This window comes from Protobothrops mucrosquamatus, unplaced genomic scaffold (genome assembly GCF_001527695.2).
Source record: "Protobothrops mucrosquamatus isolate PMUCROS unplaced genomic scaffold, P.Mucros_1.0 scaffold14, whole genome shotgun sequence".
Lineage (NCBI taxonomy): Eukaryota > Metazoa > Chordata > Lepidosauria > Squamata > Viperidae > Protobothrops > Protobothrops mucrosquamatus.
This window is the reverse complement of record NW_015386401.1, coordinates 1,913,398-1,940,330: the sequence shown is the minus strand read 5'-3', so window position 1 is coordinate 1,940,330 and position 26,933 is coordinate 1,913,398. Positions and strand designations below refer to the sequence as shown.

The following is a 26,933-nucleotide window of genomic DNA, read 5'->3' as shown; positions in this document are numbered from 1 at the left end:
CTCTCCCGAGAAAAAGGGAGAGCTTTTGGGACTCTACTCCTATCCAGGAGTACTCACCTCGACCCCTTCTCCCGGGGCACAAGGTTCCAAGCCGCTGAACAGCTGCTGACCGCTGTTCATGCTGGCTCTGACGCCTTCCCAAGCGGACGGCTCCGAAAAGAGCCGCCATCGGCGCGCCGTCCCACCGGAAGTCCCCAAAATGAATATTAAATGAAATAAATAATATGTTTGAAGTTTCAAAATTCTGTAGAGCTTTTTAGCAGCTGTACGAGTATAGTTAATAGCTGTCTGAGCCAGTGAAGACTTTTTTCCCCCCCAATCTGACTCCATCCAAAATGTGTAATTAGGCGATTCTGAAAGCAGAGATTCTATCTAGGATCATTCTGGAAAGTCCAATACCTTGCTCTTGTTAGAGCCACATTGAGACGCCGGGGGTCATTCAGGAAGCCAATGCCTTGATGTTCATTGGCTCTAACACAGGAGAGGATAATGAAGTCCTTCTCTCGCCCTTGGAAAGCATCAACGCTAGCGATTTCAACTTCCTGCAGAGAAGAGCAACAAAGATGCTTAGGGGACCGGAGGCTAAAACATACAAGGAACAGTTGCTGGAATTGGGTATGTCTAGTTTAACGAAGAGAAGGACGAGGGGGGACATGATAGCAGTGTTCCATTATCTCAGGGGCTGCCACAAAGAAGAGGGAGTCAAGCTACTCTCCAAAGCGCCTGAAGGCAGGACAAGAAGCAATGGGTGGAAACTAATCCAGGAGAGAAGCAACCTAGAACTAAAGAGAAACTTCCTGACAGTGAGAACAATTAAGCAGTGGAACAACCTGCCTCCAGAAGCGGTGAATGCTCCAACACTGGAAGTTTTTAAGAAGAGACTGGACAGCCATTTGTGCGAAATGGTATAGGGTTTCCTGCCTGAACAGGGGGTTGGACTAGATGACCTCCAAGGTCTCTTCCAACTTTTTTTTAATTATTATTGTTGTTGTTGTTGTTATTATTATACACAATTGAATCCCAGAAATAATCTTTGGGGGCGGGGGAAGTTAGTGCACCCACACGTGTTACAAAATGTTTTATTTCAATAAATAAACCTGAAATGGAGGGGAGGGGCAGGTTTTCTCACAATCGTCACAATCCTTTCTCCAAAGCAAATAAAAATTACATACTTAAATAGTTGTCTTCTCTAGGTGGAAGTGAAACTACAAAAAGTTTCTTCTTTGGAAGTTCCTAACTATACCACTTCAAGTAAGATGTTTGTAAACACAGCATAAATACTTTGAAACAAACGCAAAGACCAACTGGGTCTCTGCAAACCTGGGAATACCAAGAATCAAGAAAGAAAAGCATAACTGTGTACCTGATAAAGCTTGGTGTGCAAAGACCCACTAAACTGCATGTACTGCACCAAGTAGGAACGCTGGCCCTCATAGGGTGTGATGATGCCAATCTGATCTGGCTTTGCACCAGCCTTCAGTAGCTTAGTGGTTATTTTCTCCACATTGGCTGCCTCTGTTCTGTAAGATAAGAGGGAGGAGAGGAAAGAAGAGTAAACTCAATTTCTTCTTATCTAAACTCGTACAAAGTTTGTATGTTTATTCAAATACACAAAGCATTTCCCCAAATAGTAAAATGAGGAAGGGACAAGATTTTATTTATTACATTTTCCCTCACTTTATAAGTAACTCAAGGCAGTGGATATATCTAACATGCTTTCATCCTATTTTCCCCAAAACCACCCTGTGACGTAAGGGGGAATGAGAGGAATAGGCCCAACGTCATTGGCTTTCATGGCTAAGGCGGGAGTAGAACTCACATTCTCCTGATGATTGGCCCAAAGTCACCCAGCCAGCTTTCATGGCTAAGGCGGGACTAGAACTCACTATCTCCTGATAATTGGCCCAAAGTCACCCAGCCAGCTTTCATGGCTAAGGCGGGACTAGAACTGTGTCTCCTGATGATTGGCCCAAAGTCACCCAGCCGGCTTTCATGGCTAAGGCGGGATTAGAACTCACATTCTCCTGATGATTGGCCCAAAGTCACCCAGCCAGCTTTCATGGCTAAGGCAGAACTCACATTCTCCTGGCCTCTAGTCCAGCACCTTACCTAGTCCAGCAACGTAACTACGAGACCAAACAATGTTAATCTTTATTTACTGATTTAATCACATTATCCTATTTTTGGATAAAGGGATTGCATTAACTTTAAAAGGAGAGGTGCCTCGCTGGGCCTACCAAGAAATCAACTGAACCTCTCCCTGCTTTCCCAGGTATTGGTTGCCACTGATCTTTTTTTTTTTATTATTATTATTACCTGTTCAAATAAGAAGTGCCAGAGCTTGCAATTTCTTCTTGCCCTTGGGTCACGTAGAAAAACATGGGCTTGTCTGGCTGAGGCCACTGGAAGTCAAACCCCTTCTTGACGCGGTCTGCTGCAGGAAAGATGGGACTCATTCATCAGTATAAAGGTCTTCAGTGAACCCTATTTTATTTGATTAAAATGGAGGTGTTTCAATCTCAAAGAAGCACCTCGGCAGCACCCCCCCCCCCAAATAATCAACTGTATCCCAATGTCAAAATAACAGTGCTTCTCAACCGTGGGGGAACTTTAAGAGGATGAACTTCAACTCCCAGCATTCCCATGCTGGCTGGGGAATGCTAGGAATTGAAGTCCATCCCTCTTAAATTTCCCACCCAGTTGAGAGACGCTGGTCCATACAATGGACAGAGATGCTTCTTGGACACTAAAGCCTGCCGGATACGCTGAAATTCCCTGGAATCTAAATCCCCTCTGCACACATATCCAAACCCCCATTTACCTGCAGTGACACCATTCTGGAGGGACCCTTCATAAAAGATGTTGGAGGGAAAAGCACTCAGGGCCGGGTGCATGCGGTACTGGACTTGCAGGCGGATGGGCCGAATGCCCAGCACCACCAGTCGCTCAAAGAGGGACTGCGACAGACCTGCTTTCGCGGCCTTCTTGCACATCACGACAGGGCCCAGCTGGCAATGATCGCCCACGAGGATCAACTGAGAAGACAAGAGATCTGGTCAATGCACGCACACACCTGTTCACCCGCCATCTGCAGGGAGCCCAGAGGCTGAATATCAGCTGACAATCAAAAGGCAGTGACTGAAAGCAGCTTTGAATGGTCCATGTTCCCAACTGGGGAACCTTTGATTTACAGGTAGTCCTGATTTACAGGTAGTCCTCGGCTTATGTCCACAACTGAGACCAGCATTTTCTGCTGCTAAGCAAGGCGGTTGGCTAAGTGAGTCACAGTCGATTTTATGACTTTTCTGTTACAGTATTAAGCAAATCACCGCAGCTGTTAAGTGAATCGTTCAGCTGTTTCGGCCAACCTGGCTTCCCCCATCGACTTTGCTTGTTGGAAGGCAGCTGGGAAGGTCACAAATGGGCTCACTGCAACTGTCATACATACATGCTGGTTGCTAAAGCACCAAAATTTTGATCATATGGTCGCGGGGGTGACTGCAACAGTTGTAAGTGTGAGGACCAGAAATGTCACTTTTTCCCCATGCTGTTCTTAACTGAATGGTTGTAAATCAAGGACTATCTGTAATTTCACCTGAGCCACTGAATGGGGGACATTCAGTTATATGCCCGTTTAATCTCCTCACATAAAGGTCCAGAGTCACCTTATTGCGAAGATGGGTAGCATATGAATTTAATAAATACAATTAAAAAAAATAAAGCTACTTATTGTTCTTCTCCACAACCACCTGAGTTCAACTGTAACCTTAATTCCTATTTGGTTTTTTTCCTCCCCTTTCCTTTCAGTTTTGTACTTTTTTCCAGACTTCGTCAATTGCTTCGTCCTGGATTCCCCTTTCAAGCCTTATCAAGAAGCACGCCAAATTTTAATTTAGACAGAAATTTTAAAACACAACAATTTGGTATTTGCATGTGGGCAATTGTGCAATGTGCCTCTAAAATCTCCATTTGCAAACAACCAGAATTCCCTTTCTGAAGATTCATGTAGGCCATTTAAAAAAAAAAAAAACTACACGCATAACCAACCTGCTCAGTACAAACAATCCTCAGACAGCACAAATACTTAAAACATTTGGCAATTCCATTTTTTATTTATTTACTTATTCATATATCAAAGTTCTTAATTGCCCATCTCCTTCATAGACAGGCTCTGGGCGGTAAATAATTTAATCAATATAATAACATTTTAAAAACTGAATAATTTAAGATTTAAAATTTTTAAAAATGTATTTTTTTTAAAGCAGCCCCCAGCCTACCTGTTTTGCCCCAAGAACAACAGGCACCATGCACTCTGGCTCAGTGGCCTGTGTGCTTTCATCGATCAAAATGGAACGAAACTGCATTTTTGCAAGTCTTGGGTCACCAGCTCCGACGCAGGTGCAGCAAATGACATCTGCATTCTAAAGGGGATAAAATCGCAGAATTTCAGGATTGTTGTTCATATGACACTATTACCAACTGCTCCCCTGACTTTGTGTAGTAGACTATTATATGGCTTCCTTGCATTTCACACTGTACCTACCAGGATTTTATTATCGAAGAGTATCTGATTACTCTTTGCTTTTGCAGCACTGAGGATGAACAAGGACACAGCTCACCTACCTGCATCAGAGCAATCTTGAGTACAGAGCACTAGCCCTGTGAGAAATAAGGACAGTAGCTAAGTAGAAGGAAACAATTACCATTAGCAATTCCCGCTCAGCTGTTCGTTTAAGTGCTCGGTAGCGCTTCTCATCAGCGGATGACAGTTCCCCAGTCTCATCTTTCAGTTGCTGCAGTTTCTGGAGCTCTGGCATGCTGAGACACAAAATACGCATTACTTAGAATGCTGTAAGTGCAGGAAATGTTATAACTATCCTTGTTTCATGCATCCTGCTTTCAATTCAAAGGCAACCAGAACAAACACTGAGGCATTAACCACGTAATAAGAAAAAAGGCAGTATTAGACCATAAATTTAAACTTCTGTCTCAAAGCTAATCTACAGATACAAAGAAATTCATTACTTTTAACAAACACAAAACTAGAGCAAGGAACTCTTAGCGTAATGCCTAAAGCTTAGTTTAGTTTAGTTTAGTTTTATTCAATTTATACCCCGCCCTTCTCCTAGCGGACTCAAGGCGGCTTACAGCAAGTTAAAAAACAGACAAACCATACAAAATACTAAGTTTAAAATACAATTAAAATGAAATATTGATTTTTTGCCGTTTCTTTTTAAAATTATGTTAAAAAACCAAATTAAAATCAAATTAAAATCAAATTAAAATATCCCTTAGGCCAGTCCCGCTAGCTGGAATAGCCATGTCTTGAGGGCGCGGNGGTAATCTGTGGCAGAAGGCGGTCTCGGAGATAACCAGGTCCGATGCCATGGCGCGCTTTAAAGATGATAATCAACACCTTGAAGCGCACCCGAAAAGCCACCGGTAGCCAGTGCAGTTCGCGCAGCAGCGGCGTTACATGGGAGCGACGAGTCACTCCCATCACCGCTCGCGCGGCTGCATTCTGGACTAACTGGAGCAGTTGTGGAAAATATGAAATTACGATCATCTGAACAAATGCCAGAAAAAATACCGGCGAGACCATTTTCATTAACGTCTTACCTATCCATGTTCCTGATCTGGTTATGCAGTGCTAAGAAAGAGACAGGTGAATCAATGGCCTCGCGGCTCTTTGCACACAGGCGCACCACCTTCAGCCCCGTCTGATGTATTTTTTCTGTCAACTGGTCCACAGCAATGTTACTTGGGGCACAAACCAGCACAGGCCTTTGAAAAGAGCGTGGAACTCAAGATTAGGTGAAAACTAGGAGCAAATAATTCCATCCCACCAAAACCCGCACCATTTTTTTTTTATTACATTTAGGAACAGCACTGGCAAAATTATCATTTTAATGCAAACTAAGGGGTAACAAGAGATTACAAAGCCAGATCTGCCAATATTAGATTTTTATCCTACCTTTGTTACTTTATAAATAACAAGGCCGCAAAAGTACATAATACTTCTTCCTCTTCCTATTTCCCCCCCCCCCAAAACAACCGCCCCTGTGAGGTGGACTGAGAGAGAGTGACTGGCCCACAGTCACCCAGGCAACATTCATGCTGTACAACATTCGAGTTGTAGTGGGACTAGAATTCATAATTTCCTGGTTTCTAAGCCAGCACCTTAGCCGTTACATCAAACTGGCTCTCTTATTAAGGACAGCACAAATGTAGTCAATGAAGATAACAAATTTATGGTCGAGCGAAAAAAGGAACTACAGCCGTAGCCCATCTTGGACCTCTTAAAAGTTGCCAGAATCTGGAGAGAAGCATTTAGACCAGTGTTTCTCAACCTTGACAATTTTAAGGCATGTGGACTTCAACTCCCAGAATTCCACAGCCAGCTGGGAGTTGAAGTCCACATGCCTTAAAATTGTCAAGGTTGAGAAACACTGATTTAGACTTTAGCAAGTTTTGACAGGTTGTCCTGGTTCAAAGTCCCATCTCCTTTTACGAGCGTCACATCCACATTCCAAAGCACGGAGCTTTAATCATAAATTAAATCTATTCGGCCCTCTAGGCCGTGACCTAGTGTGTCCTTTTCTCCTCTCTTACCCATTTCCTTGCCTTGCCAGGTGATACACAATTGTGGCTGATGTCACAGTCTTGCCTGTGCCAGGGGGGCCCTGGATAAGACTCAAGGGGCGCTGCAAAACCGTCTTCACTGCATACACCTGACGATAAAAGTAAAGAAGACTGTGAAGTCAAACAGGTGATCAAACCAACACCTGAAACTCTCATTCCCATTTCTGGGTTTGCTGTGGGACAGGGCGAACCTGAGAATGGTTGAGGTCCGGAAGTCCTTGTGCTGTGAAGCGCTTTGGCAACTGACATTTAATAATGACATCTTCCACTTCGTGACCCAGAAGTTTGTGATAGATGTAGCCAGAAACGGATGTTTCATCCACAGCAAATGTTTTTAGGGCACTCTGCATTCTGAAAAAGAAAGGCGCAAGGATGCACTTTGGCGCTTTCTCACTCTCCCCCCCCCCCCAAAAGCAAAATAAATAAAACTGCACCAACCTATCAAAGGATGTTGATTTCCATACAAAATCCACTTGGAAATTGTGAGTCACTTCCACGGGAGCGCCGACACTACTTCTCAACTCAATTGCAATCTCATCACCATAATCTACAACAGCTTGTTAAGCAGCAATTTCAGAAAAAAACTTCGAAATGTGTCTCCCGTCGCTGCACATAGACCAGTGGTGGCGAACCTATGGCATGGGTGCCAGAGGCGGCACTCAGAGCCCTCTTTGTGGGCACGCACACCATTGCCCCAGCCCCGCCACCCCGTGGCCCCCTCCTCACCAGCAGCCCCCCCAGGAGGAGAGTCGCCCTGGGCGCAGCCTGTGTGGAGCAGCGCAGCCAAGGACATGGCAGCTGGGCAGCGGGGACAAGACTCTGCCCTCGTGCCTCATCGTGTACAGATGATGCTGTGGAATGCGAACAGAGGGTGTGGCTGCCATAACGCTGCTGTGGTGGGCCGTGGAGATGGCCCTGCGGGCAGGAGAGGCGGGGACGGGGCAGGGGCGAGGCAGTTTTGGGGCACTCGGTCTCTAAAAGGTTCGCCATCACTGACATAGACTGACAACATAACTTTATAGAACCAAAATAACATGAAGGCTTACAATATACTGCTAGAGTATACTCCCCCTATTGATGGCCTGGAAAGATAACCAGGCAGAGAATTATAGGTGAGTTGAATTAGTAACAGAGGCAAAACTGAAATATTACTTTAGTATTTTTTTAATTTTCTGTATGACCATCAAGAGTTCTAAGGCAGTGCAGGAAAATGACACTTGTCATTCATAATTCTACTATAAAAATCTGGCAGTAAATCCAGTTGCCAACTAGTGCAGGGCTTTTCAACCTTTTCATCCATTGTACCACTTTTAGGATATGGCAACATCCGAGTACCACCAGTCACCTAGCAAGTTGTCAAAAACTTGATGACCCCCCCCAAAAAAAGGAAAAAAGTGATAAAGTACAGGTAGTCCTCGACTTACAACAGTTCGCTTAGTGACTCTTCGAAGTTACAATGGCACTGAAAAAAATGCCCCCCAAACCACAGCCGAGCAAGACACCTGTCTGCCCACCTGGCGGCGCTCTTCCTCCTGTCCGAGGCTTCATTGTTGTGAGCATTTCTGTTGGGGATTGGCAGCGGGGATGGGGTGGGGGGTGTTTGGTTTTTATTCCCCCCGTCTGCTGGGTGGTTGCAGCAGGTTTTGGTCACTTCACATGACCCTGGGACACTGTGACCGTCCTAAATATGAATCAGTTGCCAAGCATCTGAATGTAAATCACAAGACCCTGGAAATGCTGCAATGTTCCAGCTGATTGGCGCTTCTTCTGGGCTCAGCAGAAGCACCAGGATCAGCGCCGAGCTCCAGCTGGAGCCTGGCACCGATCCTGGTGCTTCCGCTGAGCCCTGACAGCCCTGAAGTGCTGATCAGCTGGAAAGCGGTACTGATCCTGGTGCTTCCGCTGAGCCCTGACAGCCCTGCAGCTCCAGCCATCTCTCGCTCAGGCTTGTGCGATGCTGCCACCAGTTCCGCTCATTCCCCTCCCCAGCTACTTTTCTAGGATGGTCGCGTACCACCTGCCAGGTGCCAATGTACCACAGGTGGTACCCGTACCACTGGTTGAAAAGCCCTGAACTAGTGCATTCTCATTCTGCATCTTCCTCCATCTTGTGAAATTAAAAAGGATACTGTCAGGAACTTTAATCACATGGCCAATTCCTTTCCACAGTGGTGCCAGATCCCCTTTGTATCTCAGGCAAATCTCATCCCCTTGCATCAAACGCATATCTGAGGACACAGTAAATAATTTGAGTACTTTTTGAAGATAGCATTGTATATAGTATCATCTGCCCACTGATATTAACCCAATTCACTTTTTAAACTTATCAATATTGCTAATTCCACTCTGACCTGAATCTGTCTTTGGTAAGGTGAAGTAGGCAATCCTTTTCTTGTTCAAACCAAGATCCCATCTCACAGTAATGTTGTCTTGAGTCTAAAATAAAGAAAGACAATTCTTCATTTTTTGATTCTTTAATTAGAATCAAAGCTGTTCTGGCCTTTTATCTCCTATTTTATTCCAGCACTCCTGGGCGAATCCTTCTATAAACAGATTTGTAATCTTTGATGACTTTTTAGAAATATGCTTGATTCAGTGCTTGCTGGAAGATTTCAAATGCATCAATATTAAGAGGACTGATTAATCTGATTAATTCAGTGGAGCTGCTTCTCATTCATAGACAACTGAAGTTCTTTTCCTATTCACCATCTAGTTGTCTTCTCACTTAATTATTTGCAAATGCTTTTTGAAATTAGCACAGAATCCACATGCAGCTTTGGAATTATCAGACTGCCCACTTCTAATCTATTAATAGCCCACCTTTTTTGCCAGATTATATTTGCTGCCATGTCTGTTGCTTTCTACTGAAGAACAATACATGTATATAGCAGATCACTCTGACTGTACCCAGAGACTTTAAGATAGAATAGAATACAATAGAATACAAATATGAGCCAGCAGTGTGCTGCAGCTGCCAAAAAGGCCAACACAGTGCTAGGCTGCATTAACAGAGGATAGAATCAAGATCACGTGAAGTGTTAATACCACTTTACAATGCCTTGGTAAGGCCACACTTGGAATATTGCATCCAGTTTTGGCCACCGCGATGTAAAAAAGATGTTGAGACTTTAGAAAGAGTGCAGAGAAGAGCAACAAAGATGATTAGGGGACTGGAGGCTAAAACATATAAGGAACGGCTGCTGGAATTGGGTATGTCTAGTTTAATGAAGAGAAGGACGAGGGGGGACATGATAGCAGTGTTCCAATATCTCAGGGGTTGCCACAAAGAAGAGGGAGTCAAGCTATTCTCCAAAGCGCCTGAAGGCAGGACAAGAAGCAATGGGTGGAAACTAATCAAAGAGAGAAGCAATCTAGAACTAAGGAGGAATTTCCTGACAGTGAGAACAATTAACCAGTGGAACAACCTGCCTCCAGAAGCGGGGAATGCTCCAACACTGGAAGTTTTTAAGAAGAGACTGGACAGCTGTTTGTCCGAAATGGTATAGGGTTTCCTGCCTGAGCAGGGGGTTGGACTAGATGACCTTCAAGGTCCCTTCCAACTTCACTATTATTATTATTATTATTATTATTATTATTATTATTAAGTTAAATAGTTCAGAAAAATTTCAAGGAATACAGAGCAACTGTCCCAACAAAGCACTTATCAAAAGCAGCTCAACTATAACAAAAACAATTTGTAGAAAGTATAACACTGACGCTACCAATAGAGGCCCATGAATTTATGATGCTGAAACGAACATGTAACCATTTACAATGCCCAGTGCAAGCAGATAGGGTTGCATTACAGAAGCTGACATTTCCAAAAGCCAACATGGGTTTGTTAAAAATAGATCATGCCAGACAAATCTTATTGCATTTTTTGACCAGGTGACAAAATTAGTTGACCAGAGGAATGCTGTGGACTTCAGTAAGGCATTTGATAAAGTAGACCACAACCTACTACTCGATAAGATAGAAAAATGTGGGTTAGACAGCATCATCACCAGATGGATTCGTAGCTGGCTGACTGGCCGTACTCAGCGTGTGGTCCTCAATGGAACTGCATCTACATGGAGGGAAGTGTGAAGTGGGGTGCCCCAGGGCTCTGTTCTAGGCCCAGTGCTCTTCAACATCTTCATCAATGATTTGGATGAGGGGATAGATGGGGAACTCATCAAATTTGCAGATGACACCAAGCTGGCAGGAATAGCCAACACTCCAGAAGACAGGCTTAAGATACAGGAGGATCTGGACAGGCTTGAACATTGGGCGCTATCTACCAAAATGAAATTCAATGGTGAAAAAAGTAACGTTCTACATTTAGGCAAGAAAAATCAAATGCACAGGTATGGTATAGGTGGTACCTTGCTCAACAGTAGTAACTGTGAGAGGGATCTTGGAGTCCCAGTAGACAATCACTTAGATATGAGCCAGCAGTGTGCTGCAGCTGCCAAAAAAGCCAACACAGTGCTGGGCTGCATTAACAGAGGATAGAATCAAGATCACGTGAAGTGTTAATACCACTTTACAATGCCTTGGTAAGGCCACACTTGGAATACTGCATCCAGTTTTGGTCACCACGATGTAAAAAAGATGTTGAGACTTTAGAAAGAGTACAGAGAAGAGCAACAAAGATGATTAGGGGACTGGAGGCTAAAACATATAAGGAACGGTTGCTGGAATTGGGTACGTCTAGTTTAATGAAGAGAAGGACGAGGGGGGACATGATAGCAGTGTTCCAATATCTCAGGGGTTGCCATAAAGAAGAGGGAGTCAAGCTATTCTCCAAAGCACCTGAAGGCAGGATAAGAAGCAACGGATGGAAACCAACCAAAGAGAGAAGCAACCTAGAACTAAGGAGAAATTTCCTGACAGTTAGAATAATAAATAACTGGAACAACCTGCTTCCAGAAGCGGTGAATGCTCCAACACTGGAAGTTTTTAAGAAGAGACTGGACAGCCATTTGTCTGAAATGGTATAGGGTTTCCTGCCTGAGCAGGAGGTTGGACTAGATGACCTCCAAGGTCCCTTCCAACATAATAATAATAATAATAATAATAATAATAATAATAATAATAATAATAATAATAATAATAATAATAAGTCGTAGTAGTAGTAGTAATAGTAGTTATCATCATCATCATCATCTATAAAGATACAAGCTTAACCTACTTGTCTTATAGTCAAAACTATGGTTTTCCTAGTAGTGATGCAAAGGCTTGTGAGAGTTGGACCATGAGGAAGGTTGAGCAGCAAAGAACTGTTGCTTTCAAATTGTGGTGCTGGAGAGACTCTTGAGAGTAAGGGGATCAAATCAGTCAAATCCTAAAAGAAATCAACCCTGACTGTTCTTTGGAAGGTCAGATAACTGAAGCTGAAGCTCAAATACTCTGGTCACCAAATGAGAAAACAGGACTCGTCGGAAAAGGATTTATGTTGGGAAAGATAGATGGCAAAAGGAGAAGAGTCCTGGCAGAGGATAAGATGGTTAGTGTCATCAATACGATGTGGGCAAATTCTGGGAGACAGGGGAGCCTGGCACTCTATGGTCGGACATAATTTAGCAACTGAACAACTAGTCTTCTGCTTAAAATTTTTATCAGAGAAATATAGCAGTAAATAAGTACCCAACATCAACTCCAGGACTCAATGAGTAATGGAACTATGGATACAGTTCAAAGTAGAAAGTACGTGCAGCTTCCACCATTCCTTAGTGGGGAAAATGCTTCAAAATATTTATATCAACTATACTTCAAATGCCTCCCACACTTATGAATTATAGGCTTTCAGAAGTCTTACGCTCACTTAACCCCCCCACCCCCGAACTGAGCATACAGTTCAGCGTCACCAATCCAAGTTGCTGCCTCCTTTTGGGCATTTTACCTGAGATTCCTTCAATTTCTTGTCATAGTCTGCTTCAAGCTTGACCAGAGGACCAAAGATGTTCTGGTACTGATAAGCATCTTCGTATCTAAGGAGGACATGCTGTGGCTCTTCGTCAACACCAGGCTTTTCCAGGTCCTCCAAAGTGGCAGATGGGTTCTCCTGCAACCACAGACAACAGGACACTAAACCCAACTTCTCCAGCTGGTTTATGGGAATCCTTCCAAAATGAGGGTACTAAATACTAGGAATATATGGCTTATTATCACAGACTTTAGGTCACAAAACAATGAAATACAAAGCGTGCCCATTTAAATTACTAAAAGTAAGGATACTGCAAATAAAAGCCATATCCGCCTTTGATTGAAATCACCCAGAAATCCTAATTATGTACTATGGGAAAGAGTACTGTATGAGTTGTACAGATTGTGCAAATTCTCCTCAATTTGCTGAATTCATCTTCTGCTGAGTAGGATGAAGGCATGAATCTAGACAAAGCTTCAAAGCCCAAACAACTGGTCTTCCTATTCAACCATCTTTCTGGCTTTAGTATTCAAAACTTCAATAGCATCTTCACAGTCCAGAAACTTGATTTAGAAAGAAACCAAGAATACTCAGGAAGCTGAATTCTGAACCCAGTACTATCTTACTATCCGTCCGTCCATCCATCCACCTATGTATCTACCTACCTACCTACAATTATATCTGCTTGTCTTAGATCAGGGGTCCTCAACCTTGGCAATTTTAAGACTTGTGGACTTCAACTCCCAGAGGAATTCTGGGAGTTGAAGTCCACAAGTCTTAAAGTTGCCAAGGTTGAGGACCCCTGTCTTAGATGACATCTTATAGCTCCTTTTTCCTCTCCATGGACAGAATCTCTTAAACCAGTGGTTCTCAACCTTTTTAATGCCGTGACCCCAACCGGTCGTAAGTCGAGGACTAAGGTCGTAAGTCGAGGACTTTCCCTGCCCGGGAGCGCCACGCATGCGTGGTTCCGCCCCCTGCGCTGGCCGAGGCGTAGCTGGCAAGCGGCAGAGACGGAGCAGGCCGACCACCAGCTGGCCCAGCCCAAGGGAGGTAAGGCACCCGCCGGAAAAGGGGGAAAAAAATGGCGGACAAAAAAATGGTGGACAGCCTTGCTTGGCGACCCCCATGAAATGATCGATCGACCCCAAATGGGGTCCCGACCCACAGGTTGAGAACCACTGTCTTAAACATACCTTCCAGAGTTCTTCTAGTTTGTTAATTTGCTGAGCTGTGATCTGCCGGGCCCTCAGTTGTTCCTGTTCTGAAGGAATTTTGACTAGCCAGGAAAGGAAGCAGCGATCCTGAATCAAAGGCTGCCACTGTGAGCTGTCCCAATTGATGTCCTTTAAGCTGCTCTGGCTGGCACAAGGCTGCCTGCACAATCAGGATATGAGAGAAACATATTAGTCAAACACAAAAAAGTATTACTCAGTAAAAAAAAATACTCAGTACATTAAAACACACACTTAATAGTTTCTTGTGATCATTGTTCAAGTAATTTCTTTCTACAAAACAAAATTTCTCTTACCTGCATAACAAAACAACCACAGAGTCAGCTTTGGCCGGGATGAAGCCAAGAAGAAACACATTACGACAGCCACAATTGTAACATTCCAAGACAGTCTCGCCCAAAGGACCATCCTTATGAAGAGTCACTTCTTTGCACTTGGCTCTCACAAGATGGTTCACAATGTGGCTAACAAAAGACAGAAAAATACATGCTTGATTGCAAAACAAAAGTTTCCTTTGAAATGTAAACAGAAAACGTATTTATATTGGAAAAACAAAATGAAGTTCAATTCAGAACAACAGAGTTGGAAGGGACCTTGGAGGTCTTCTAGACCCTATACCAGTGGTGGCGAACCTTTTAGAGACCGAGTGCCCAACCTACAACCCAAAACCCACTTATGTATTGCCGGGTGCCAGGCGGGCGTGGCCCACTGGGTGGGCGTGGCTGTGGTGGTCATGGCAGATTGGATGGGCGTGATCACCAAGGTGGGCGTGATCACCTCAATGTTGCTCGTGGGGAGGGACGCCTGTGGGGGCAGGGCAGGGTTGGGGGAGATCCAGGGGGTCTCTGGCAGGTGGGGCGGTGGTTAGGAGGCTCGTCCTGCGGGGCCAGGCGAGGCAGGGCGGAGGTGCCATTGTCACAGGGCAAGGTGAGGCAGGGGCTGGGGCGGCTGCTGCCTGACACCATCGGCCCCCGCACACAGAGGCCAGCGAGCGCATGGGTGCTGGGATGCATCCAGCCATGTGGGACCTCGGTGAGTTAGCGAGTGGCTGGTTGAAGAGGGACGGTTGCCATCTCCGGGGTATGGCGCGCGTGCCCACAGAGAGGGCTCTGAGTGCCGCCTCTGGCACACGTGCCATAGGTTCGCCACCACTGCCCTATACCATTTTAGGCAAACAGCTGCCCAGTCTCTTCTTAAAAGCCTTCAGCGATGGTGCACCCACAACTTCTGAAGGCAAGCTGTTCCACTGATTGTTATGTTAGGAAATTTCTCCTTAGTTCTAGGTTGCTTCTCTCCTTGATTAGTTTCCATTGTTTCTTGTCTTGCCTTCTGGTGCTTTGGAAATTAGGTTGACCCCCTCTCCTTTGTGGCAGCCTCTCAAATATTGGAAGACTGCTATCATGGCCCCCCTAGTCCTTCTTTTCACTAGATTTTCTTCTTTTCACAAGAATTCAAGTAAAGAGGATATTTATTTTATATCCTGCCTTTATTATTTTTTACAAATTAATTGAAGGCAGTGAATTAATAGTGGGGTTAGGTAAACCATCCATTCTGGGTAACACAAGGAACAATTTGAAGGTCTTATTGGACTTCCTTGCAGACAATGATGACTAGCAAGATACATCAACCAGCTGATACTCCATGTTCTACTCCTGCCTTACCTATGAAAGCCAGCTGAGTGACTTTAGGCCATTAACAGACCAACCCACCTCACAGAGTTGTTATTGTGGGGAAAACAGGAAGAGGAAGGAATATAGTGGGTGTTCAACACCTTGAGTTATTTATAAAAATAAAGAAGGAATATAAACAAATAAAATATGGCAGGTGAAACCTTCCTAAAATATACTTTTCCTTGAGTACTTATGCACTAAGCACAGGGGTAGGCAACCTTGGCTCTTTTATGACTCGTGGACTTCAACTCCCAGAATTCCTGAGCCAGCCATGCTGAGGGGAAAGGGAGAGGTTTCCAAGCTGAGCCATGCTGGCTCAGGAATTCTGGGAGTTGAAGTCCAGGAGTTATAAAAGAGCCAAGGTTGCCTACCCCTGCACTAGCACCATTCAAGTTAGATTATTTAACAGAATTTACTTGCAAATCCCTTTGGAAGAGTGAGCTAGTGCATAATGCAATTAACTCAGCTTTTTTGGGAAAACTAGCAGCTAAAACATGTGACACCAATACAGTAATAATTACACTGGTTGTTGATGTATCTTCAGACCCAATTCAAAGTGCAGTTTTTGATCTTTAAAACCATTAACTGCCTGGACCCAGCTTACTCAGGCCATCTACATCTGTATCAACAGTCTTGCTCTTAAGAACCATCACAAAGGCCCCTACTAAAGAAGAGTGCTAGTGCCAGCAATTTGATAGTGTTGGGGAAAAAAAGGGCCTTTCAGTACAATTCCCGTGTTCTAACACAAATTGGTAGGTCCCCATCTCTGCGAACTTTTAACAGCAGCAAAAACCTATTTACTTTTGTGTTGTTTCTTGACTACTACATGATGCATGCAGTCCGTTAAGTTGCTCATTTTAACTTGTTTCGTGGCACAGGTAACCTTGATCACAACTGGGCCTGGAATTTTATTATTAAGTGAGGCAATTGTTAAGTGAGTCGTGCCCAATTTTACCGCCATTTTGCTACAGCCTTTAAGTGAATCACAGTGAAGTAAAACCAGCTTCCCCCATTGGTTTTGCTTGTCAGAAGCCCGCTGGGAAAGTCGCAAACGGCAACCTGACTTGAGAAGCTGCAACTGTCATAAATATATGCCAGTTGCCAGGTGCCCAAATTTTGATCAGGTGACCATGGGGACACCGCAGTGGTTATAAGTACGAGGAGCAGTCATAAGTCACTTTTTTCAATGGCCACTCTAACTTCAAACAGCTGCTAAATGAATGGTCATAAGTCAAGGACTACCTCTATTTTAAGTCAAATAGTATTCATTACAGATTCTTACTGCTATTGTTGTGTTTCCTTACATTGTATTCATAATACATTAATGCAGTGTTTCTCAACCTTGACAATTTTAAGGCATGTGGACTTCAACTCCCAGAATTCCACAGCCAGCAATGCTGGCTGTGGAATTCTGGGAGTTGAAGTCCACATGCCTTAAAATTGCCAAGGTTGAGAAACACTGCATTAAGGGATTGTATTTTATGAAATACTAAAAGACTTTTGTGCAAGTAACAGAAAACAGCTTATGGGGAGACCCTTCGCTCTAAAAAGTGCTCTACTAAAATGTTGGTAAGGTTTGAGCCACATTGTAGAAAGCAGTTTCAAGTAAGGCTGAATTTTTGCAGGAACTGTGAAGTCCCATAATTGAACAACAGACTACAAGTACTTATACCCAACAGGGACCTAGCTCAATTGGCTCAAGTTCTCCCTCAAGGTTTTGGATAGTTACTAACAGGGAAAGTGGACCAATTATTTGAATTAGCACCTGAAAGCTTTCTATGTTCATACATTTAACAGAAGTGAATTGTGTTCTCTTTGTGAATGTGAATATTTACCTGCCAGAAGTATTCCCACGTCCGTTGCAGAACCACTTCTTGCTGGTGTTACAATAGACAACGCAAGCTGGGTCGTGGATGCCACAATAGCTAAGGAAAACACAGAGGGACCATTGCTGTAAATCAATTTTACTTCAAGGAGGGGAAATCAAAGACACTCACCAATACAAACTGATTAAGAAACAAAGACTACTATACCCCTGAAAGATGGCAGAGGCATTACTGACCTTCTGAACTTTATACTATCACAGCATGGCCGTTGTGACAATATAGCCTCTTGTGATCAATGTCAAACATCATCACATTGAACATAAGCACTGCAACTTAGGAAGTATGTTCAGACATTCAAAATGCATTGTTAGAGAATACCACTTATTCAGCTAAACACTGAGGAGTATGGCATAACCAAACCTATTTAATCTTCCGAGCTTCAGAAAATAACAGAGTGGGAAGGGGCCTTGGAGGTCTTCTAGTCCAACCTCCTGCTCAAGCAGGAAACCCTATGCCATCTCAGACAAATGGTTGTCCAATCTCTTCTTAAAAACCACCAGTGTCAGAGCACTCACAACTTCTGGAGGCAGTAAGCATAAATGCAACATTCTTAGAGAGCCAGAAGCAACGTGTTAGAAAATGATCTGATGCACTAACCCAGGGCTTTTCAACCACTGGTACGGGTACCACCTGTGGTACATTGGCACCTGGCAGGTGGTACGCGACCATCCTAGAAAAGTAGTAGGGGAGGGGAATGAGCTGAACCGGTGGCAGCACCGCACAAGCCTGAGCGAGAGATGGCTGGAGCTGCAGGGCTGTCAGGGCTCAGCGGAAGTGCCAGGATCAGTGCTGCTTTCCAGCTGATCGGCGCTTCTTCAGGGCTGTCAGGGCTCAGTGGAAGCGCCAGGATCAGCGCCAGGCTCCAACTGGAGCTTGGCGCTGATCCTGGTGCTTCTCTGAGCCCAGAAGAAGTGCTGATCAGCTGGAATGTTGCAGCATCTCCAGGGTTTTGTGATTTACATTCAGATACTTGGCAACTGATTCATATTTATGACGGTCACAGTGTCCCAGGGTCATATGAAGTGACCAAAACCTGCTGCAACCACCCAGCAGACGGGGAGAATAAAAACCAAACATCCCCCCACCCCACCCCTGCTGCCAATCCTCAACAGAAATGTTCACAACAATGAAAACCTCGGACAGGAGGAAGAGTGCCACCGGGCGGGCAGGCGTCTTGCTTGGCTGTGGCTTGGGGGGCACTTTTTCAGTGCCATTGTAACTTCGAACAGTCACTAAGCGAACTGTTGTAAGTCGAGGACTACCTGTACTTTATTACTTTTTTCCTTTTTTTTAATCATCAAGTTTTTGACACCTTGCTGGTGGTACTCGGATGTTGCCATATCCTAAAAGTGGTACAATGGGTGAAAAGGTTGAAAAGCCCTGCACTAAGGCACCTTAAAGGGTCAGATATAAAACTACATAAAACATGGAATAAGAACAGCAATCCCGTCTGATAAAAGGACTGGGCCTCATACAAGATCCTTTATTTTAATATAACCTAACGGGAACCTATTGTAACGCCTTTAATTGACTGATAAAAATCATATTCTCAATCCCAGCAGATTCTATGTGAGGGCATAAATATACCCCAGAAGCTTAAGGAGAGAGTCACTAGATACTGGTTCCAGGTTACAAGGGCAAAATGGTGTGGGAAATGAAGAAGGAAATCACTCACTAGCCACAGGGACAAAGCTTTCCCAGTGCATTAAATTGATGCCCTGCTCTCATAACGCCAGGCTCTACTACCTCACCTGCAGGCATGTACAGGAAGGTCCTTGGTGTAGTAAGTGTCTTCCTCGTCTTCTTCAAAATTGAGCTCTGCAAGAAGTTGGCTGGTTTTAGGCACATTGTCATCCACTGCCCCATTCTGGAGGATGCCATCTGGTCCATTTACCTGGAGTTTAAAAAAAAAAAAATCACATATGCAACTGTGATTTATTAAAAGAAAAGCAAGTCATACAACTTAAGGCTTTTTTTTAAAGTATACATCATACATCAATGCCAATTTACAAGCACATGCACAGAATCTCGAATTCATTATGTTCAATAAACACTACGATGGCCTTTTCAGAAATAATGCTCTATTTTTTAAATAGAAGTAGAAAAAACAGTTTTCTGTACAGTAGTAATGTTTGCTTCTGATTACTGCCTCTTTGTTGTATTTCCTCTTCTATCAGCAGTTTCAAATCAGACCTTTTCCTAAAGTATCCACAAGACACTTTAAGAGCTATGTCACTAAAAAAAAAACATGTATCCTTCTCTAAAATCACAGGAATAGAGTATACCAGATTCCTCCCTAATTCTATTGCTTTGATCTACCTCAGTCACAAGGCTACCCAGAAAGCCCCAATTCACAAGTTTCCTAAGCAATGATATAGCATTACTGAAAATTTTGAAATCAACCCATAGATTTTGTAGACCGGAACACTTTTGCTGGCTAAACAAGCATGGGAACATCTGCCATTCTTTAAACAATATTTTTTGTCTGGTTAGTCAGGATAAACAGAACTGAAGCAATGGCTAAAGGGTTCACAACAGTGAATTCTTTAACCCCCATTCCCACCCCAGTACGTGAAGGTTAACCCTTGGGGAAAGACCCAATTTAGGAACCCTGAAGTTCCTCATTTTACAAATTTTGCCTGTGCATAATGATTTCTTTCAATAGCTCTCAAATTAAGTGGCTGCTACCGATGTTTCACCTTATTCTTAAATGAGAGGTTTGATTTCTGCTTTCAGTTCTTTATAAGTCATTCTGATTCAATGAGTGGGTGGTCTGGGAAGTCAAATAAATAGTAGCTATCACTAAAAGGAGGAATCTCATGAGTATTCTATATTTTAAAAAACCTTGTTATACCTTCAATAAGAGATTGGGTCAGATCTTCTAAAGGATTATAGCCTTAGAGAATACAATATTTAAAGAAGCTAATAAAGGAATAATTATCAAAACAATCAACCACTAGGACAGTGGTGGCGAACCTATGGCACGGGTGCCAGAGGCGGCACTCAGAGCCCTCTCTGTGGGCGTGCGCACTGTCGCCCCAGTCCTAGGCCTTCAGCTGGGTTTTATAAAACTTTTTCGCTTTAGGCCTCCGCCGCTGTGTGCAAAAAAAAAAAAAGGTTCAATCAGTCAATTTCAACTTCTCGCTGAAAAAAAAAAAGATCTTGCAAAGTTGGAATTGATTGATTGAACTTTTTAGTCCCACCCAGTCTGCCGTTACCACTGCAGCCATGCCCACCCAATTGGCCACACCCACCCAATTGCCCACACCCACCCGGCACTCGACGATGCATAAGTGGGTTTTGGGTTGAAGTTTGGGCACTCGGTCTCTAAAAGGTTCGCCATCACTGCACTAGGATTATAGGAGGGGGAGAGAATGTGAGGCCAATATGTGCCATCCTTGATGCCAGAAGCCCCCCATATATATTTATCTACCATTTAAGAAATTAAACAAGTGTTAGTATCATCTTTATAGGCTACAATATCCCTAGGTAACACATAGGCTATATAAGCATTATTAATTATAAAAAGTGATGGTTATCAATTTTGTTTGGAAATACCAATTAGATGAAGTCACACTAAGGTGGGCAGGATCAAATCTACATATATTCTTTAATGGTCTTGCAAACCATTTAAATGTGTTCTTCAAAAAAAAAAAAAAGCCAAAAACGTCAGCACTGCACAGTACCATTTTAAGAATCAATGCCGCAGCAGTAGTACCAAATTACATGAACTTTATCATTTTATTACATATAAAACTCCAATCCCCGCCCCCATTACACTTTCTAATACCTTCCCCAAGAAACATCATGATTACTGAAGTTTTTTAAACCAACATGGACTACCATTCTGGACAAGGTGGCGTGTGCATAAAACATTGTGGCAAGGAAAATTGTACAATGTTTTCACAAAGCTCTCCCAGTTCATAAAAAAAAAGTTTTTAAAATCAGTAATAATAAATGGCTGCCAAATACAAATACATTATGTAGATCTGGCAGTTTCAAAGTTTAACCAATGTTTTTCAGACTACTTCAGCTAAGCTAGGAGAAAAACATGTCATTATGAATAAAACTACAGTAAAGTTAGAGAATAGTAATTCCTGAAAAGTTAATGCTGCAAGTTAACACATATTTACTTAGGAAAGAATCGACCTATTTTCTAAACAAATATGCACCTTAAACACTACAGCATATGAAGTTTCCAAGAAGCAAGACTGTTTATAGAGCAACCCATCATTGCTCCTTGGGCAGGCAAATTTAAGAAGAGACAACACTACAAAACTCAAGTTAAGTCGTAAGATATAAGTACAGTACACATAATCAGATATATGGAGACAAAGGAGAGACTCAGAATGGCATCTCTCTGTTTCTAGCAATTGCAATAGCTACAAGTCTGCAGGCACAAAACAAAATTAAAATATTGTAAAATATATCTTTAACAAGTGATATTTTACTACTTTACTAGGTAATTCATGTTCAAAATTACGTCTCAAGCCCATCCAATCTTTAGTCAGAAGACACAGTAATCTGACAAATCCATTTTGAAGAATACAAATGTAAGCATATATAACTATAATTTACACATGTAATTTACATAAGTAAACCATAATTACATGCATGGGCAAGAAGGAACCTGCTCAAACATGGGGCTCACTCTTTCCCTTCCATACAAATAAGGAAATAAACTAAAATCTAGTTTTTTGGTGAGCAGGTTCCCAGTATGTTGCTGTATATAGCTGATGAACACTTTTTGGTGATCATAGATTGCAGTTAACATTTTTGGATAGTATATTAAGAAACATGGTGGACAGAGTGTTCTGGAATTTTTCTTTCATTTTTTGGATCTATAATTAAGCCTATTTTAAGGTTCATATTATAGATTGTCTGAATTTCTTGTCAAAATAGTAGAGTAGATTGGGCTCTTCAGGACACAAAAAAAGGGATTTAGTATCACAGATTGCCTATTTCCTTCATAGTGGTGAACAGTAGGCTATAAAAACTGCCTGCTTCCCCCCCCATCTGTTTAAAAAAGCTATAATTATCTTTAAAACAGTTTTTCTAATCTTATGTAAACCTAAAATAAAGAATATGGGAACTTGAAAACCAAGTTATTTTCCCCTCTCTGTTATGTTAGGTAAGGAGAGCGGAGAGCAATGTTATTAGAGTTCAAAGGATATCTTCTTGTTCATACACATATTGCAGTTTTGTATTATATGTAATTCAGGGTAATTTCAGTTTAAAATAAGACATACACAGAAAAATATCTCTTGTAAAAAATATTGCCCCATCTGATTTTAAAAGGATTATATGCCTTAGTACACAGCTAATTGATCAAAACCATCCCTTAAAGCCTCAGCATGTGAAATGACATACACCAACCTACCCATAACCATAAATATTAACCTTTTAGTATAAGAAAGCTGCGGAAGTAGCTACTCTATTTTCCAGTAGTGAACAATTCTGGAGAATACCAAAAGAGAATAGACATAATACGTTGAATAGAAAGTTTTGTGCTGAAATATTTTACTTGCTGGGTTTTCCATTCACATTTTTTCTGAGCCAGCAAATATAACAATATGTTTAATTCTTTCCATGTTAAGGCAGAGGAGATGTGGAAGCACTGTTTCTTACACAGATGTAGTACAGAAAATAGCAGAAGTTTTTAAGTGTCTGAATCTTGCAGACAGAGACAGCTGTTACTGGATAAATCAAACACCAGTATGTTTATCACCCTAAAGTAATCAGGTTCTAAATTTTTCTAATGATTTCATATTATTCATAGCCCAACCATTCCTGGGATACTCATATTGAAAAATACCGGAAAAGACTGAAGGCTTTCAAATGCAGAAATAACCGAATTCTCATTCTTCACAGAAATCTTTTTTCCAAAAGGATCTTTGAGAAAATCTCTTTCCCAGAACGAATGCCTGAAAAATTACTTAAATGAGAATAAAAAGTTCCATCAAATTCCACATTTCAAATGTTCTGATAGCCCAGGCAGAGGGATCTCCTTATTTCCATATTCAGCCATTCTGTATGTAGGTGGAGATATTAAGATTGGGATGGGAAACTTGTTCAGATCAACACCAGAAGCCATAAATATAAGCATTTATGACTATATATACCTTCATCCAATTCACAGAGCTAACATTCTTGTTTTGATAGGAGGCAACACAGAAACTAAGCAGCGTCAAGCTTGGTTAGCATCTCTCAGGCCTCTAGGGCAAGCCTCGGAAATAAAACAAACATCCTGGAAGAAAGCCATGACAAGCCACTTCTGTATGACTACCAAGAAAACTTTAATGAAAACTTACAGGTGATTTTCCTTTTAACAGGAAACAGTACAACAACACACCTTAGGTTGCTAACATTTTAAAAACTACATCTATCATTAGTGTCTTTCCTCAATTGCCAACCTGAAGACCTTTTTTATTAATATAGCAACAGAGTTTCCACAAACAGCATATAACTGCTTTAAGTTTATGGGTTAAATTTCAATAATGAGAGTTATTTAGAGACAAAGAAAATAATCAAGAGTAAGGAAAAGTAATGTCCCACACTCTTGACTCTGAAGTCTCCAACATATTTGAAAGAAAACCCTCTTCTGGGGAATTAAGCAGCAACCATATGTTTTGAATGTCATTCCTACTTGGGAATAAAATATGGTGAAGAAAATAATGCAATGTCCATTACAGCAATGAAACTACAGAACAGAAAATTCTTAGAAAAGCACCACAAACCTATGGCATATCCTGAAAACTCACATCTGTACTAAATGGAATTATATCCTTCCAGACATTCACAAAAATTTTCAAATGACTTCTCCAGAACAAGATGATTAAACCACCTAAAGGACTCAGAGGAAATCTGATCTAAGATGCAAAACTGAGGAGTATTAGATAAAAGTGCAGACTAGTAATCATCTCTTTAACAGGGTGGCATTTCCTTGGAAAAGGTGTTAATTATACATGTATACACCTTCCCCCCCCCAGTTTAGGCCTCACCCAATTACTCAGAAGTTAAAGTACTATCACAATACTTGCTGTGATAGAACACCTTATCCTTAATTGAGCGATAAATCTTTCCTTAATCTAGATCTAGGAAGAGCTTCTGTGCATAGATATTCTACTGCCCCTTGTCTAAAATTAGATTTTTCTACTGCCTTTTAAAAAAATTTGGTCAACTCCAGGCAGTAAGCATACTTTATACTATTTTCCTCACACTGATAACATACTCCTTTTATCACAATACATATACATTTTTTTCCATTTTCCAAACACATACACAGTCCCCGGTTGTGTTTCTACTGCTTTAAGCACTAAAAGTTTAAAGAGTAACACACAGCTCACATTCTGCTCTCAAAGATGATTCAACAAGTCACCTCTATAAAAACTCTTTAAAAGACCATGCAAGAAACTCACAGAAACTGAGAATGTTCAAATCACTTTCTTGGAAACCAGTATGCAAATTCAATGTCTGGCTAACCTCAATTCAGTCTTCTGTCAAACAGGTGCACACAATTCTGCTTTAAAGTGTACAAAGATGATACCGGTTAATCACAGCTTGAAGACGAATGACTAAACAACACATCAGCCTCAAATCAAACTTAGCTGCCACTCAAGACTCATTTGAAAAGCCATTATAATTCCAGCACCTAACCCAGTGGTTCTCAACCTGTGGGTCAGGACCCCATTTGGGGTCGATCGACCATTTCACGGGGGTCACCAAGCAAGGCTGTCCGCCATTTTTTTTGTCTGCCATTTTTTTTGTCCGCCATTTTTTCCCCTTTTCCGGCGGGTGCCTTACCTCCCTTGGGCTGGGCCAGCTGGTGGTCGGCCTGCTCCGTCTCTGCCGCTTGCCAGCTACGCCTCAGCCGGCGCAGGGGGCGGAACCACGCATACGCGGCGCTCCCGGGCAGGGAAAGTCCTCGACTTACGACCGGTTGGGTAGTCCTCGACTTACGACTGGTTTAGTCCTCGACTTACGACCGGTTTAGTCCTCGACTTACGACCGGTTGGGGTCGCGGCATTAAAAAGGTTGAGAACCACTGATCTAACCAAACTATTCCAGATAGCCCGAACACAGTCAATTTTCTCTCGCCAAAGCGTTGCCTCTTAATCAGGGGATTTTTTTTTTAAAAAATTTAGCAACTTCCGCAGCCTGAAAAAGTTCGACAGTCACTGGCACAGCAAACAGGTTCAAGGAACCACTGGGCCCTTTTCTTCTGACGAAGTCAAGTCATAGTTACCCAACCGAAACACGCAGATACAACGGGTAAAACGTAAACAGACCAACGTTTGAAAGCAATTCATTACATAGTTGATCACACCCCGCCCAGACGTTGTAATTCTGTAATGCATATTGCAGATAAACGAGTAGATGCTTCATCCACGTCCCATCTGTCTCCTTCTCAGAAAAGGCCACTTGGAGCAACAAAACACGTACCTACAAGGAATCTCTCCCGCGCGCATATGCTTTCCAATAAAAGTATAAGGCTAGGCTCACAGGCTTTCCTACAAGGCTCTGTATGGCTTCTTCGGGGCAATTTTTTTTTTTTTTAATTGAAAATTTTATAAAAGTTTTACAATATACCTCCCCCCTCCCTCCCCCCCCGACTTCCCAGAGCCAATCACAGGGTTAACAATACAATAACCATACTCTGTCTACCATTAATCACTATTCGATTAACAAATCTATCACATCCTTTCACTCTTCTTCGGGCCATTTTGAAACAAGCCTAGGATCCAAGTTTATAGAAGCGCTCAGCCTTTTTTTGGACTCTCCCACTCGGGACCTGCAAGCTGCCTTTTCACCCCGCGCCGAGTGCCACACACGCAAGAGGTGGACTTCAAAGTTCGCCTCCCACTCCTTTCCGTCTTCGAACTTAAAAAAACATCCCGCCCAGCCTGGCGGGTCGCTCTCTGTCTTCGCGGGCCTCACCTGGGCGTCCAGCTGCCCCGGCACGATGACGGAAGGCGGGCCCCCCACGCCGGGTCCGACGCCACCCCCCGGGAGTCCCGGGGTGCCCGGCGCGGCGACGCCGCCGCCTCCTCCGCCGCTCCCGGAGCCTCCCCCGGGCGGCGTTTGAGTCTGGCTGGGCAAGGTGAAGTCGGTGAACTCGAACTCGGAGCCTTGCGTGTCAGCGCCCAGCAGCTCGGCCTCCTCGGTGTCGAGGAAAGTCAACGTCTGCGAGCTGGGCCCGTACGCTTCCACGCTCATGATGGCGGCGGCGGCCGTTCCAGGTCTTTCCCGGCCTTCTTGCTCGGTTCCTCTCACGGAGCAGGAGAGGAGGCGGCGGCGGCGTTGGCAACCGCGAGCGGGCGGGTTCCCTTCTTTTTCTCGAGGCCCGTCAGAACGAGCGCGAGGCTCCTCACTGCCTTGGTGGCGTTCTGCGCCTGCGCAGAACTTTAGGCCTCAACCGTCGACCGAGCCAGACGCTCTAACGAGGGAGCAGCCAATGGGGAGGCGGCTGACCGTACGCCCGAGAGCCGCGAGCCGAGATGAGGGAAGGGAAAAAAAGGACAGCCCCTTAGCGCGCACGCGTCTCGCGCTCCGCGCCTGCGCCAACTCAACTGCCTGAGAAGGCGCAGCAGGA

The 26,933-nt window shown here is 43.2% G+C and overlaps 1 protein-coding gene across 1 annotated transcript in view; it reads right to left on the bottom strand.

Moving 5' to 3' along the window:
* UPF1 (UPF1 RNA helicase and ATPase) overlaps window positions 1–26,557 on the bottom strand; it is a 49,501-nt gene extending 22,944 nt beyond the window's left edge. Inside the window, exons 1-18 of the mRNA XM_029283093.1 lie at window positions 26,279–26,557; window positions 19,093–19,235; window positions 17,291–17,380; window positions 14,082–14,249; window positions 13,747–13,927; window positions 12,527–12,688; window positions 8,994–9,078; window positions 8,772–8,870; window positions 7,081–7,198; window positions 6,834–6,993; window positions 6,613–6,731; window positions 5,620–5,784; window positions 4,704–4,818; window positions 4,278–4,421; window positions 2,822–3,035; window positions 2,317–2,434; window positions 1,364–1,520; window positions 400–542 (exon numbers count right to left, since the gene is read on the bottom strand). Of these exons, the coding sequence (XP_029138926.1) occupies window positions 400–542; window positions 1,364–1,520; window positions 2,317–2,434; window positions 2,822–3,035; window positions 4,278–4,421; window positions 4,704–4,818; window positions 5,620–5,784; window positions 6,613–6,731; window positions 6,834–6,993; window positions 7,081–7,198; window positions 8,772–8,870; window positions 8,994–9,078; window positions 12,527–12,688; window positions 13,747–13,927; window positions 14,082–14,249; window positions 17,291–17,380; window positions 19,093–19,235; window positions 26,279–26,557 (2,660 nt within the window). The remainder of the gene's footprint in view (window positions 1–399; window positions 543–1,363; window positions 1,521–2,316; window positions 2,435–2,821; window positions 3,036–4,277; window positions 4,422–4,703; window positions 4,819–5,619; window positions 5,785–6,612; window positions 6,732–6,833; window positions 6,994–7,080; window positions 7,199–8,771; window positions 8,871–8,993; window positions 9,079–12,526; window positions 12,689–13,746; window positions 13,928–14,081; window positions 14,250–17,290; window positions 17,381–19,092; window positions 19,236–26,278) is intronic.
* Window positions 26,558–26,933: the final 376 nt, after the last annotated feature.